General features: G+C 41.7%; 1 protein-coding gene across 7 annotated transcripts in view; it reads left to right on the top strand.

The window, feature by feature from the left end:
• Positions 1–1,473: 1,473 nt before the first annotated feature.
• Positions 1,474–14,294, top strand: part of Mtdh (metadherin) — a 62,307-nt gene continuing 49,486 nt past the window's right edge. For 4 of the 7 annotated variants that reach the window (XM_048359298.1, XM_048359296.1, XM_048359295.1 and 1 more), the window contains exon 1: positions 1,475–2,215. In XM_048359298.1, the coding sequence (XP_048215255.1) occupies positions 1,835–2,215 (381 nt within the window). In that variant the 5' untranslated portion in view covers positions 1,475–1,834. Of the gene's footprint in view, positions 2,216–14,294 lie in introns of all 7 variants that reach the window. The other 3 variants (XM_048359294.1, XM_048359293.1, XM_048359291.1) reach the window with 1 other exon arrangement.

Genomic DNA, 14,294 nt, shown 5'->3' with positions numbered 1-14,294 from the left:
GAGATTGAACTCAGGGCCTGGGTACTGTCCTTGCGCTCTTTCCATCAAGCTTAGAGTTCTATAACTTTGAGCCACTGCTCTACTCCGGTTTTCTAGTGGTTAATTGGAGATGAGTCTCACTCACAGACTTTCTTTCCCTGGCTGGCTTTGAATGGTGATCCTCCCATCTCAAGTCTTCTGAGTAGCTAGGATTACAGGCTGAAAACCACCAGGGCCCTGCTATTTCAATAGTTAAATTCATAAACCCACAGATGTTAACTTAGAATGGTCAGACAAACTTGTTAGGAAAAGCATATCTGGAACAAAAACGGGTAGGATTATAAATCTTATTTTTAAAATATGAATGGAATTTGTTATTTTTAGAGTTAAAACAGATGCCAATAACAAATTCTGAGTCTTCTACAATTTAGTCTTTAGTCATAAGCCTGCATAAAGTTTACCAGGGGTAGTTCGTTTTTATTATTTACAGAACTCCCACCCACGCAATGACACTGCTGCAAAGTAGGTCAAAATTCTCCTTAGCTCATTTTTGGTATTCGATGCTAGTACTTAGTTCTCTTGCTTACATGCTAATTATTTAGTGTAGGACAGGAGGTTTCCTTATAAAATGAAACTCTAAAACCCCAAAGCATCTCCCAATCATCTTCATTAAAATCTGAAAAGCCCCTTCTTTTCCTTCCAGTGCTACATTCCGCAGTTGGTCAAAGCAGATTTCTCCCTCTTTTTTTTTAACTCGTTTAGCGACGTCACAGAAAAAGCTTTCAAAGGAAACACGAGGAAGATCCCTCTATAAGCAAATACCAACGAATGCGCTTCCTCTCATTATTTCCCATTACAGCTACAAATTAGTAGGGCAATAATAGCGCCGCCCACGAGTTTCCCGACTTTGAAATGTGGGACTAACCGCCGACAGCAGGAGGGAATGAATGGGCCGAGCGACGCCGAACCGCACCTCGGTCCGTCGGGCCAGGAAGGTGGATCCCACGTCTGTGAATTAACCAGTGGGCTTCAGCCTCCAGCTGACCCTGACCTTCGGGGAGAAAAGGCCGCTCCCACTCCCACCATCTACACACACACAGAAAACCGCCCGACACCTGCTTGGGGGCGACTCGACCTATCACCCCACGAGCCGGTTTCCGGCTCTTCACCCAGCGCCCCCGTCCTTTCCTCGAGAGCCCCACCCCGGCGCTCCCAGCGAGCGCCACGTCTCCCAGCTCGCGCCCCCAGCGGCCCCGCGAGGCTTGGCCCCGCTTTAAGCCATCCCGCCGCCCGTAGAGTCACAGGCTCCCCGGCCACGGCGTCTGCCTCAGGCCGGAACCAGCAAACGCCAACCTAACTCCTCGCGCTGCGCCCCGGCCCCGCCCACGTGACACTTACGGCCCGCCCAACGCGCTCACGTGACTACGCACTTTCCCCTCCCCCCTCCCCCCGCCGCTCCTCCGCCCCCGCGCGCGCGGCGAGGATCGCGGCCCGAGCCGCCATTGTTCCGCCGGGGGAGGCCAGCGGGGCCTGGCGCCGGCGCCGAGACGCCGCTTAGCGGCCGCCACTGGAGACACTCCTCTCTCTCCCACCTCTCCTCCTGGTGGTGGTGGCGGCAGCGGCGGCGGCGGCGGCGGCGGCGGCGTGAGGCTGACGGTGGGGGGGAACCCGGGAGCCTCCTCTGCCCTCCCCGTGGCAGCGGCGGCAGCAGCAGCGGCCGATCCCCGGCTCCTGCGCGGGGCGGCCGCGATGCGTTGGGCCTGAGGCGATCCGGCCCTCGCCGCCTCCCTCGCCTGGTGCTCGGCGTCTTCGCGCCCCGGCGTCATCCCGTGAGTCCTTCTGACGGGGAGGGAAGATGGCTGCACGGAGCTGGCAGGACGAGCTGGCCCAGCAGGCCGAAGAGGGCTCGGCCCGGCTGCGGGAGATGCTCTCGGTCGGCCTCGGCTTCTTGCGCACCGAACTGGGCCTCGACCTGGGACTGGAGCCGAAGCGGTACCCAGGCTGGGTGATCTTGGTGGGCACGGGCGCGCTCGGGCTGCTGCTGCTCGTCCTGCTGGGCTACGGCTGGGCCGCAGCTTGCGCCGGCGCCCGCAAGAAACGGAGGAGCCCGCCCCGCAAGCGGGAGGAGGCGGCCGCCGCGCCGGCCCCGGCCGCGGATGACCCAGCCCAACTGAAGAATCTTAGGGGCGAGGAGCAGAAGAAGAAGAACCGGAAGAAGCCTCCCGAAAAGCCCAAAGTGAGTAGGGGCGAGGGGCTGGTGCGGTGGGTCCGGCCTGGATGCCCCGGAGCCAGGAGGCCGAGTCTCCGCCTGGTAGGGAATCCAGTGTGAGGCGACAGGCGAGATGCAGATCTGCCAAAAGTGGAGGCGGTGATGGACGGACACGTTACTTGGGGAATGGGAGAAACTCAGGAAGTGTAAGGGCAGACGAGTGGGCAAGACCAGTTTCCAGGAAAGGAAGTTAGAAGATCTGGGGAGGAGGGTTACCCAGACTTCAAGTCTTGACCTTCCTTCTGGCCTACGGGGTAGGTTGTAAGGGGAGGGTAATGGGACCTTGGAGTGGTGTTAGGAAGTTCTGGGAAGACTGCACCTGAAAGACAGATTTCTGCCCAAGTCACATTGTGACAACGGCTAGTGGAGAAAATAGGGTGACCTAAAAACTCAGGCTTAGAGAGGATTAAAGGTGTCTATGTCTAGACGCGCTTCCATTTTAGTTGGGACTGGAAACGGGAAATGGTTGCCCACTCTTGGTCTAGTGAATGTGGTCAAATAGAGACCGGGAACAGCACTGGGCAAGAGGGAGTTAGAACCATAATATTCTTGTGAGCTATTTGGCCCCATAAAAAAAGAGCTAAAAGCAAGTTCTGTGAACGGGCTGGATTTCTAGAAAAAAAATCAAAAGGAATGACAGGGCAGAAAGGTGAAGATTGAGAGGTTTCAAGCAGCACGTGTGAAAATGAAGAGGCATAGCCTCCGCTTTTTCTTCCCGTACCCGTACTGGGCTTAAACTCAGAGCCTCATGCCCTCACTTGGCTTTTTCCACTCAAGACTGGAGCTCTACCTCTTGAGCCCCACCGTGCTTAGGGCTTTTTGCTGGTTAGTCTTAAGACTCTCTAGGTCAGAGTTCTCCCTTTCTCCTCTCTCACCCATCCTTAGATCACTGTGAGCCACCAGCCCCGGGCTACCTAAACATTTTGCATTGCCTTTTCCTATGGTTTTCCCATGATGTGTTTCAGGTATTTTTAAAGAGGCTTTACTGTTGAGAATGCGGAGGATTCTCAGTGCAGAATTAGAAACATCTTCTAACCTACTTTTCTATTAACTTCATTAAATGATCTTTTGGGTACAATGTAGTAGCCAATTTCAAGGCCTTAACTGTATGGAAGTACACTCTGGTGTGTTTTGTGGTTGGTGCAAGGTATGCCCATAAGACTTAGAATCAACAAGGAGACAAAGTGTAGACCCCCTTCTAAATAATAGTAATATCCATAGGCTCATTGGTGCTAATAGAGGCATGTACAGAGTGTTATTGAGGTTTGGAGAGTGGGAGATTTAGTTCCATTGAAGGGACTTAGGAAAGTTAGTGCAGGAAGTGGAGCTTCACACCAAACAAATGAGAATGTTGTTGGTAACCATAAAAAAAAGAAGGCCATATTAGAGATATGACAGGTCACAGTGTATTAGGCCTGGATGAACATTCAGCTTTTTGCCTACTGATTAAGAAGATACAAGATAGGGAACCTAGAGCATGGTGAAGAATTGTCAGTGTGCTATTCCTTTAAGGTAGAAAAGCAGAAAATTTAATCAAGTTAGAACATATATGAACTTCTGTAGACATTGTCGAGAGTTACTGGAAAGTAATGGAAATAATAGAATCCAGCTCCAAGGTAAAGAAGGTGATCTTGGAGATGGGGGAGGACTCCCAGACATTAATCTTAAAATCTTTGTGGGTATGGCAAGTTGTGAAAATTACAAATCCCTATTTAGGACGTGTAGAGTTTCAGATGGACTTGAGGCGAGGGACAGGTGCTCCAAGAGCCTATGTGAAGTACATCATAACATTCAAATGACTCATCAGAAGAAGAAACAGACTCTGGTGTACACTTGTACTATGAAAAATACCTATTAGATTTAGGACTTACCCTCCTTTTCATTTGAGTTAAGCAAGGAGGAAATGAATGAATAAACCTAATATAAGTTTTGAGGGGTAGAGAACGGGATACAGACTGGATGGCATAAGGACCGTTAATTGGGTGAAAAGATGTATTTTTATTTCTAACACATTCACACAAAATTGTTCTCTGTGTTTTGACCCACAGAATTGGTTTCACATTTGATTGTGAGACATGACCCCCAGTTACTAAAATGCAGCTTTCTAGGGCTAAGTATAAACTGCCATTTGTCTAGTTCTCATTATATGCCTTCCACCGTGCTACATATTTACTTGGAGAAAAACAATATACTAGCTATATAAACTGAAGGCAGGAAAAAGGAATACAGTATTGTCAGTTTCAGTGTGATGGAAATACAACAGTAGAGGCTCAATTTCTCCCTAGACAGCCTTTTATTCCAGTTATGGGAAAATATATACAATCAGCCTACCTATTTGTGGGTTCTGTATCCACGGATTCAGCCAAGGATCAGAATTATACCTTTACAAAATTATGACTATCCTAATTGTGTACTTTTTTTCTTGTGATTATCCACTAAACAATACAGCATAACTTTTTATAGCATTTACTTTGTACTAAGTATGATTACTCAAAAGATCACTTCAAGAGTATTACAAACCACACATAATTTTATTATATAGGGATTTGGGCTCTGCAGATTCTTGTACTTTTGGTAGTCCTTCAACAGATCTCCACAGAGATACTGAGGGAGTACTTTGCTGGAAAAATATAAATATAACAATACAATCCTCCTGGGGGCCCAGGTGGACAAAAAATGCCGAATCACATCATTTGCTTTTAAAGTGAGTAGGAGATTAAAGTAGTGGGGGAAGCCTGAGAAACAGCAAAGGCCGAGGGTTGGAGGAAGACAATCTGTCTGCATGGCTGGCTGGTAAGGGGAATTCTAAACTTGAGTAAAGCATTTAACCTTATCTATTAGCTTATCTTGTGTGCAGATTAAAGATCTCAAATGTGTTAAAGTACTGCAGGAGTCTCCCTTCCAGAATGTTTACAATATAGTAAAAATTCGTAGCTTCCCAGCCTTCCTCTGATCTTAAAAATTCAAAATCTCCAGGACCATATTTAAGGTCTCTTGGCTTCTTTTGTTCAGACATGGTCTGGCTAGTCCAGGCTGACCTAAAGGGGTCCTCCTACCTGAGCCTCCTCAGTACTTGGGGCTCAAGTTGTAGAGTGCATACCTGACAAGCACCAGGTCCTGAGATCAATTCGTATTACTGCCCTAAAAAACCCACAGTCCACTGTGGTGGTACACTGTTGAAATCATCCCAGGGCTTGAGAAGAACAGGAAAGAGGATTTTGAATTCAAATTGACTTGAGCTTCTAAACAAGGATCTTTAAAACAATGAAAATATTAAGTATAGTACGTCTACTAATTCATTTGTTCATTATCACATTCTATTATTTAAGTGGATTCAGTGATGTAACCTGAAGTTCCTATAAAAATATTCCATATATTTTCAGACCCATTTTGGCTAAACATAATTGTACTTTTATTCCATCATTTTTAGCTTTCTCTTGTATTTCAACTTTTGGAACCTTTGTTTTCAAATTTTGTTTCTATTTTTATTTTTTTAGTAAATAGAGTCGAATAGAGTCTAATAGAGTAAATGTATTTAGCTTTTTGAGCTCATAAACATAAACCATTATAAACATTTTTTCAAATTGTTTTATTAATTTAGTTTTTATCTCATGATAAAATCTTGCTATAGGACTTTCAGAATATGAATTGCAGATGTTCCACTTTTATGAGCGAGGGGGACACTTTTCACTGTTGGCATTTTTTAAAAAATCATTACCTTATATGTATGTTCTATGATAGTTCAATGTGGCTTTTAAGTAGGTAGTAAGACTTTTTTTACTTGACTTTCAGTCCAAGTAATGATTTTGTTGGTTTTGAGATATCAGATAACCCGCCTATTAACCATTGTGGCTTTGAATTTCAACTGGAAACCCATGTGCATCAAAAAAAGACTTGTTTATATATTAGTTATTTATAAGTTAGTTTCAATTTTTTCATAAATACTTGCCATAGTGTAATTGTCTATTTCTAAGCTCATTGAATTAAATAACTTTGGGGTGGTTTTTTTGTTTTGTTTTATGTTGAGTATAGGGCTTGAACTCAGGGCCTGGGCATTGTCCCTGAACTCCTTTGCTCAAGGCTAGTGCTCTTCTATATAAGCTAGTGCTCCACTTTGGGTTTTTGAGTGGTTTATTGGAGATAAGAGTCTCACAGGAACTCTTCTGCCCAGGGTGGCTTCAAACTATAATCCTTAGATCTCAGCTTCCTGAGTAGTTAGGATTACAGGTGTGAGCCACCAGCACGGGGCTGACTTTATATAGTATTTTATCTTGCTTCCTGTTGGATAACTTGCACACTGCTTAGCACTCAAAAAAGTAGTGTACTGGACACATAATTTAGTACTCTTATGTTTATTCTTCACACCACATAAATAAAAGAACTACCTCTTAATTTTAAAGTGGAAAATGGCTATGTGCCTCTTTTGGCCATAATTTTGTAAGGTCCATCCTTTTTATTCAATAAATTGTTCCAATGATAGGGATTTGTAGTCACTACTTTTGTTTCAGTTTTAATGACCGTGTCCTACTTTAGGGATTTTATTATCATTAGCATAACCTATTCTCAAAATACTCCAACTGGTTTTCCTGGTTCTAGTCTCTGCCAACGTTTTCTACCCATGCATGCCTGTTGAAGCCTAAACCTAACTATGTGGCTCTCATAGTTACATCTTTTCAGTAGTTTCCCATCACATGTTAAATAAATGATAATGGACTGAAACTTTCTCATGATATACCTTGGTTTGTCTCTCACCAGTAAGATAAGAAATAATTCTGGTTAGCTAGATTTCTATGTCTCTGTTTGAATTGTCTCTTAAAAGGCCTTTTCTACCAGTTTTTGTTCATGTGTTTTGTTTTGTTTTGTTTTGTTTTGCCAGTCCTGGGCCTTGGACTCAGGGCCTGAGCACTGTCCCTGGCTTCTTTTTGCTCAAGTCTAGCACTCTGCCACTTGAGCCGCAGCGCCACTTCTGGCCATTTTCTGTATATGTGGTGCTGGGGAATCGAACTGAGGGCTTCATGTATACGAGGCAAGCGCACTTGCCACTAGGCCATATCCCCAGCCCCTGTTCATGTGTTTTAAGACAAGGTCTTGGTATGTAGCCCAGGCTTAACCTTGAACTAACATTCTTTCTGTCTTCAGTTCCCATGTAGAGATATGTACCATTCTATGTGGCTTCTTCTTAAAAACACTTAGCCATCCTTTGAGGCTCTGCTCAGTGCTGCCTTTACTTTAAAGCTTTCTCTTGCTCCATAGTTAGACATGTGTTCCTTGTCACATTTAGCATAATATTTCATGTTTAGTGGAAACTACAGTTGCTATTTATAAAAATCAAATTGGTCGTTTAGTAAATATTCAAACATCTCTATATGGGCAGCATAGAGCACATTGCTAGTGGTTATATATGTAGGTGATACTATATACACAGTGATAGAGACCAGTATAGTTAATTTTCATTGCTTTACAGTAGTTATGTTCTGTAAAGTCAGTGTAAACATTGAGTTGGTAAGTATTGACTATATCTCCTAGGGAAAATGCAAGTTTGGGTTTCTGTAAACCGTTGGTCACATTATTTTCAGCAACCAATTAATACATGGCCTTGTTTTATGGGTGTTTCCATTTAAATATACCTTTTTTGGTTTTTTTTTGGCCATTCCTGGGGCCATTCCTGACCACTGTCTTCTGGCTTCTTTTTGCTCAAGGCTAGCACTCTACCACTTGAGCCACAGCGCCACTTCTGGCCTTTTCTATATATATGTGGTGCTGAGGAATCGAACCCAGGACTTAATGTAAACGAGGGAAGCACTCTACCACCAGGCCATATTCCCAATCCCTTAAATATACTTTATTTAATATTATTAATCCATTTAATTTTAAACTCATAGTACTGGAATTCAGGCCAAATGAAGCTTATCTAATATGCATATTTTCTCTATGTGGTACATTGCTGCCTTCTTGGAAATCGTTTAGGAACATTAGAGAGCTCTTCAGTACAATGATTGGGCACCATTTTAAACAGTGAAGTCACACGGACAAAAAATGCAAAATATGTGGCTCAAAGTAGATCTCAAAAGGCATGCTTGTTTGTAGTTATTAAAACTGAAATAAAGGCAGAAAGTTATCTTGAGCCTCAGGTGAGAACATGCCTTTAATTTTTTCGCAACACTACATACCCTCAAACACCTGCAGAAGTACTTTCTATATTGATTGTGGGGCTACAGTTAGTAAGTAGGCAAAATTGTTAATGTAGAATCTGAATAGTTAAGATCAACAGAGTCTAAGTGTATACTTTGTCCAATTGGAAGTCTCATGTTTATTTCAAAAATTAACATCTCCAAAACAGAACTTAGTTTCCTGTCTTCTCCTAGCCTTCCCTGTCTCTGTAAATTATCATTTGCTAGTTATTCAAGCCAAGTCTTCAGAATCATCCTTGGTTTTAACCTTCTCACCTCCTATCTAATCCATCAGCAAATTTATCATCTGATAAAAATATCAGATTTATCGTATGTGGGTGTGGGGGAAACAGATATAGAGAGAGGTGGTGGGGAAAGAGAGAAAGCTATTATGCTTTATTTTTGAGACCCAGGCTGACCTTCATTTCAAGATCTCTTTGTCTCTCTGCTTCAGTCTTGGAACTGGGATTAGAGACAAATCACTATGTCCACCTGCTAAGGAGCCTTTAAAAACAAATAACCAGGGCTGGGATGTAGCTCAGTGGCAAAGCACTTGCCTAGCAAATGCAAGGTCCTGGGTTAGATCCCCAGTACCAAAAAAGAAAAAAAAAAAAACCCAAACAACCATCTGCAGAAAATCAACACTTCGATAGCTTTTGCATTAAAAAAAAAAAAAAATCTCTTAGCTTTACCATAACTGTATGGCCCAGCACCTGATTTTGTTTCAAAGCTGATTTTGAGTCAGTTTCCTCTTATTTGCTATTTTTTTTTTCCACTCAGACTTGTTTTGTTGGGCTGTGGAGGTTGGAGGGCAAGGTAAGGGAGGCTTCCCTCCATGGTCTTTCCTAGGATCGCTGGGGAGGTTTAGGGGAAACCAGTCTGTTAGATGCCACTTGGCTAAGCACTACCTGCGCATGCACGTGTGTGCACACACACACACACCTCCAGTGTATCAGATTTCTACAATGTTCTCTCAGTTCTTTAAAAATACTTTCACAGTCCCATTGCCTTTACATGACCTAGTACTAAAGCTTCTACAGTAGTTTCCAGTATTCCTATCAGCTTTTTGACCTCACCTTAAAAATCACATTCCTATAAGATCCTTTACTGGGGCTGGGAATATGGCCTAGTGGCAAGAGTGCTTGCCTCATAATACATGAAGCCCTGGGTTCAATTCCTCAGCACTTCATATATAGAAAATGGCCAGAAGTGGTGCTGTGGCTCAAGTGGCAGAGTCCTTGAGCAAGAAGAAGCCAGGGACAGTGGTCAGGCCCTGAGTTCAAGACCCAAGACTGGCAAAAAAAAAAAAATCCTTTACTGATCTTATCACCCCATTTAAAATAGGCATCCTCTTCTATTTTCTATCCCAAGGCTTGTTAGGCTTCATCGCAGTTTGTATACTTTCCCGTTTATTTTTGGAGGGGCTTTTCTCAGAGTATTCTAGACTATTCTTGGACTAGATGGTGACCCAGTGGCAAACAATGCTTGACATATAAAAGCTTTGTTACTTATTATTTGTCAAACTAAATGCTGAATGAAGTGACTAAAGTGGCATAATTTAATTGGATTTTTTTTAATATCTAGGTAGTGGCTTTGTTGATAGTATTAAATTATATCACTTGCCACATGGGTTTTTCATGTGTGGGTATGTGTGTGAATACATCCCAAACCTTACTGGTGCTAGGCAAGTGGTCTACCCCGAAGTTATATCCGTAGGCCTTCTCCTTAACTTGAAGCTACTATTTCTCTAGTGTTAATTCTAAAAAGATTAAGAATCTTCAAATGATAGGTAAGACAACTATTCCTAATTCCACAGAAGAGGATTTTTGAGATTAAATGACTTATTGAAAGTCAGACAACAAAGTTTTTGTTGCTTTTGGTTTTTATTTATTTATTGTCAAAGTGATGTACAGAGGGGTTAGTTTCATATATAAGGCAGTGAGTACTTTTTTTTTTTTTTTTTTGTACTGGGGATTGAACCCAGGACATTGCACTTGCTAGGCAAGCGCTTTGCCACTGAGGTACATCTAACCCCATGAGTACATTTCTTACCAAACTTGTTACCTTCTCCCTCCTTTCCCCCTCCTCCCCATGAGTTGTACAGTTGGATTACAGCATATAGTTTTGTAAATATTGCTGTTGCATTGGTTTGCCTTGTCTCCCCCCCCCTTTTTTGTTTTTTGTTGTTTCTTTTTTGCTCGTCTTGGGACTTGAACTCAGGTCTTGGGCACTGTCTCTGAGCTGCTTTTGCTCAAGACTAGCACTCTACCACTTGAGCCACCACTTCCAGTTTTTTCTGTTTCTGTGGTACTGAGAAATCAAACCCAGGGCTTCATGCATGCTAGGCAAGCACTCTATCACTAAGCCACATTCCCAGCCCTATACTTAGCTCTTAAAACAATGATCTAGAACATAATATGGTTGCATATGCATAATATGGTTGCATGAAGATAAGTCAAAAAAAAGATGATAGGAGTTTTTATTTTTTAACTGTCATGCATTTATACTTAATTATGGAATGTATATTAGTATAATAATCTAATCAAAGTGATTAGCATTATCTTTTTAGGTATTATCATTTTTATGTGTTGAGAACCTTTAACCTCATTTCCTCTTGTTACTTTGAACTGTGTAGTTAATGTTTATAGACTTAATACCTTTAGTGCTATAGAATATCAGAACTGTTTTCATCCCAACTCTATTTTTGTGCCTATTATCTACCCTCTTATCCACCCCCTTCACCCTGCCCTTGCTAGTCTCTAATGAACTCTGTTTTGTTTTCTGCTTCTATTTTGTCAGCTCATTCACATTTTACAAATGAATGAGAACATGCAGAGTTTATCTGCTTTTTTGTGGCTGGTTTATTTAATTTATTAACATAATATTCTCCAGTTCTATTGGTGTTGTCATTTCATTTTTTTTTTTTTGTATAGCGGGTAATATTCCACTCTGTATATATGCTGAAATGTTGTATCCACTTGCTCATCAATGGACATCTCAGTTGATTGATTCCATGTTTTGGAACATGTATCAAAGGAATCACTTTGATTTCATTTTCTTAGGATATATATGCCCAGTAAAGGATTAGTAGAGCATATGGTAGGTCTAATTTCAACTTGTCTCCGTAGCTTCTTTGTCCATAGCCTCACCGGCATTTTTTTTTTCACCAGCATTTTAAAAAAAATCTTTTTGTAATAATTATTCGGTCTGGGTATCTTAACTACATGAGATCTCATTGTGGCTTTTACTTGCATTTCCCTAATGATGTTAGGGATGTTAAGTGCTTATATACTGTTGGCTATTTCTTTCTTTCTTTTTTTGCCAATCTTAGGCACTGTCCCTGAGCTTCTTTTGCTCAAGGCAAGCACTCTACCACTAAGCCACATTCCCAGCCTCCAAAGAGTTCTAAAAGTAGATTTTTTTTTCTCATTTCTATTCTAGTCTGAGACTTCCCTATTCTATCCAGCATTTCTCTTTGGTTTTGATGGACTTACAGTCAGATCAAGTCAAAACTTTACAACTTATTTCATTTTAACGTATTTCATGGCTTTTAAATTTTACTTTTAGAGTCAGAAGTTTCTGCTCAAACGTATCAAGGTACTTAAAAAAGCTTCAGAATATTGGTTCTGTTGTATGATAGGACTTTTTAAAAATCTTTTCATTTTATTTTGCCATAGTCCTAGTGTACATAAAAGGCCATTAATATTCTCATATTGGATATCAAGAACAAATAAATGCTTAGAACATTTTTTTTTTTTTTTTTTTGCCAGTCCTGGGCCTTGGACTCAGGGCTTGAGCACTGTCCTGGCTTCTTTTTGCTCAAGGCTAGCACTCTGCCACTTGAGTCACAGCGCCACTTAAAAGTATTTTTAAATGATTATTTAAGCAAGATCAAAACATTTAATAAGTGAAGAATTGGTATTGTTTGGCTAGTTTTTAGTTTACTTTGTTTTCTGTCCAATTCTACTAGTAGTTTTGAAACAATTTTGGACTTTGAGAAGGCATACATTAGGATCCAAGAAAAATGTGCACAAATATGTGTCAGCTTTATCACTCATACTCCTCAGTACCTGTCAGATATAAAAACCAATGTGTCAAAGTGCTAAAGCACTAGCCTTGAGCCCTCAGGGACAGTGTCTAGGCCCTGAGTTCAAGCCCCACAACTGACAAAAAAAAACTAAAAAAACAATGTGTTTCTCTCATATCATCTTTAGGAGAATTTTAGCCATGTGACAGGTATTATCAACTCCCTGTTCCATAATAGGAGCCCTGTGCTTTCTTGATGAAGTTAGTGTCATTTGATATCCTTGAATAGAGTTGAACTTTTGCTAAGTTGTTTAGAAAGCACGAAGATGTAAATGAAATACCTTGTGGTACATAGCAATATTTGAGTTGCATAGCAATGTTTGAATTGTAGGTCAGATTTGTTAAGATTGTTGTCTGTTAGGAGGAGTTTAAAACTAGGATTTTAAAATAGGTAAATTACTATGAAGCTATAATTTAATGTAGTTGGTAATCTATACAACATTTATCAGTGAAAAACAGTTTGTGCTTTCAAACAAACGGGCAAATTATTCCATCTGAAGTTTGTATCAGAACTCTTCAAAACTCAAAGAAATTGACTAAGGTAAGGTTTTGCTCATTAGTGAAGAAATACATGCGTTAGCAGAAGTCTGGCACTAGTCAGATATTTAGAAATTATTATTTTTAGGCTATCTTGTAGTCTAACATACAAGTTTCAGCTAAGCAAATTCGAAGTCTAATTAAATAATAACTTGTCTAACACATTTGGAATTCCAGTTCTGGTCTGTCAACTTGGCTTCAGAACCCTTTTCATAGAGGAAGAGTACTATTCTACATATTACTCTACTGAGTTTGCTTACTGAGTATTGAATGAGAAACTACTATGTAATTTTCTTAGAATATAGTAAAATTATAAGCAAGATTTTTTAAATTTAGTTTATTTTTTTGTTTATTCAAGCTCCAGTTGTGGAGCTTGAATTTAGGACCTGGGCACTGTTCCTAAGGGTTTTTTTTTGTTTTGTTTTGTTTCCTTAAGATTGGTGTTCTGCCTCTTGAGCCACAACTCTGCTTCCATCTTTTTCTTTTTTTGCCAAACCTGGGGCTTGAACTCAGGGACTGAGCACTGTCCCTGACTTCTTTTTTTTTTTTTTTTTTTTTTGGCTCAGTACTTTACCATTTGAGCCATAGCACCCCTTTGGCCTTTTCTGTTTATGTGGTGCTGAGGAATCAAACTGAGGACTTCATGCATGCTAGGCAAGCACTCTACCACTAAGCCACATTCCCAGTCCTAACTTCCAACTTTTTCTGTGTGTGTGTTAGAGATAAGAGTCTCATGGACTTTTCTGCCCAGATTGGCTTTGAATCATGGTCCTCAGATCTTAGCCTCGGATACACGAGGCCCTAGGTTTGATTCCCCAGCACCACATATACAGAAAACGGCCAGAAGGGGCGCTGTGGCTCAAGTGGCAGAGTGCTAGCCTTGAGGGGGAAGAAGCCAGGGACAGTGCTCAGGCCCTGAGTCCAAGGCCCAGGACTGGCCAAAAAAAAAAAAAAGAAAGGTAGAGCAGGGCCTAGTAATATAGCATAGTGGTAAATTGCTTGCCTCACATACATGAAGCCCTGGGTTCGATTCCTCAGCACCACATTTATAGAAAAAGCCAGAAAGGGTGCTGTGGCTCCAGTAGTAGAGTGCTGGCCTTGAGCAAAAAGAAGCCAGGGACAGTGCTCAGGCCCCAGGACTGGCAAAAAAAGAAAGGTAGAGCAATGCCGTATTTATTGCTGGGCTGGACCTTGCGGGTCTAGCACCAGGAATGCTGAGTACAGCATGTAGAACTCAAGTAACTGGATTGTTC

The sequence above is a fragment of the Perognathus longimembris genome, chromosome 12 (assembly GCF_023159225.1).
Source record: "Perognathus longimembris pacificus isolate PPM17 chromosome 12, ASM2315922v1, whole genome shotgun sequence".
Taxonomy (NCBI): Eukaryota; Metazoa; Chordata; class Mammalia; order Rodentia; family Heteromyidae; genus Perognathus; species Perognathus longimembris.
This window is presented reverse-complemented; position numbering and strand designations above follow the sequence as displayed.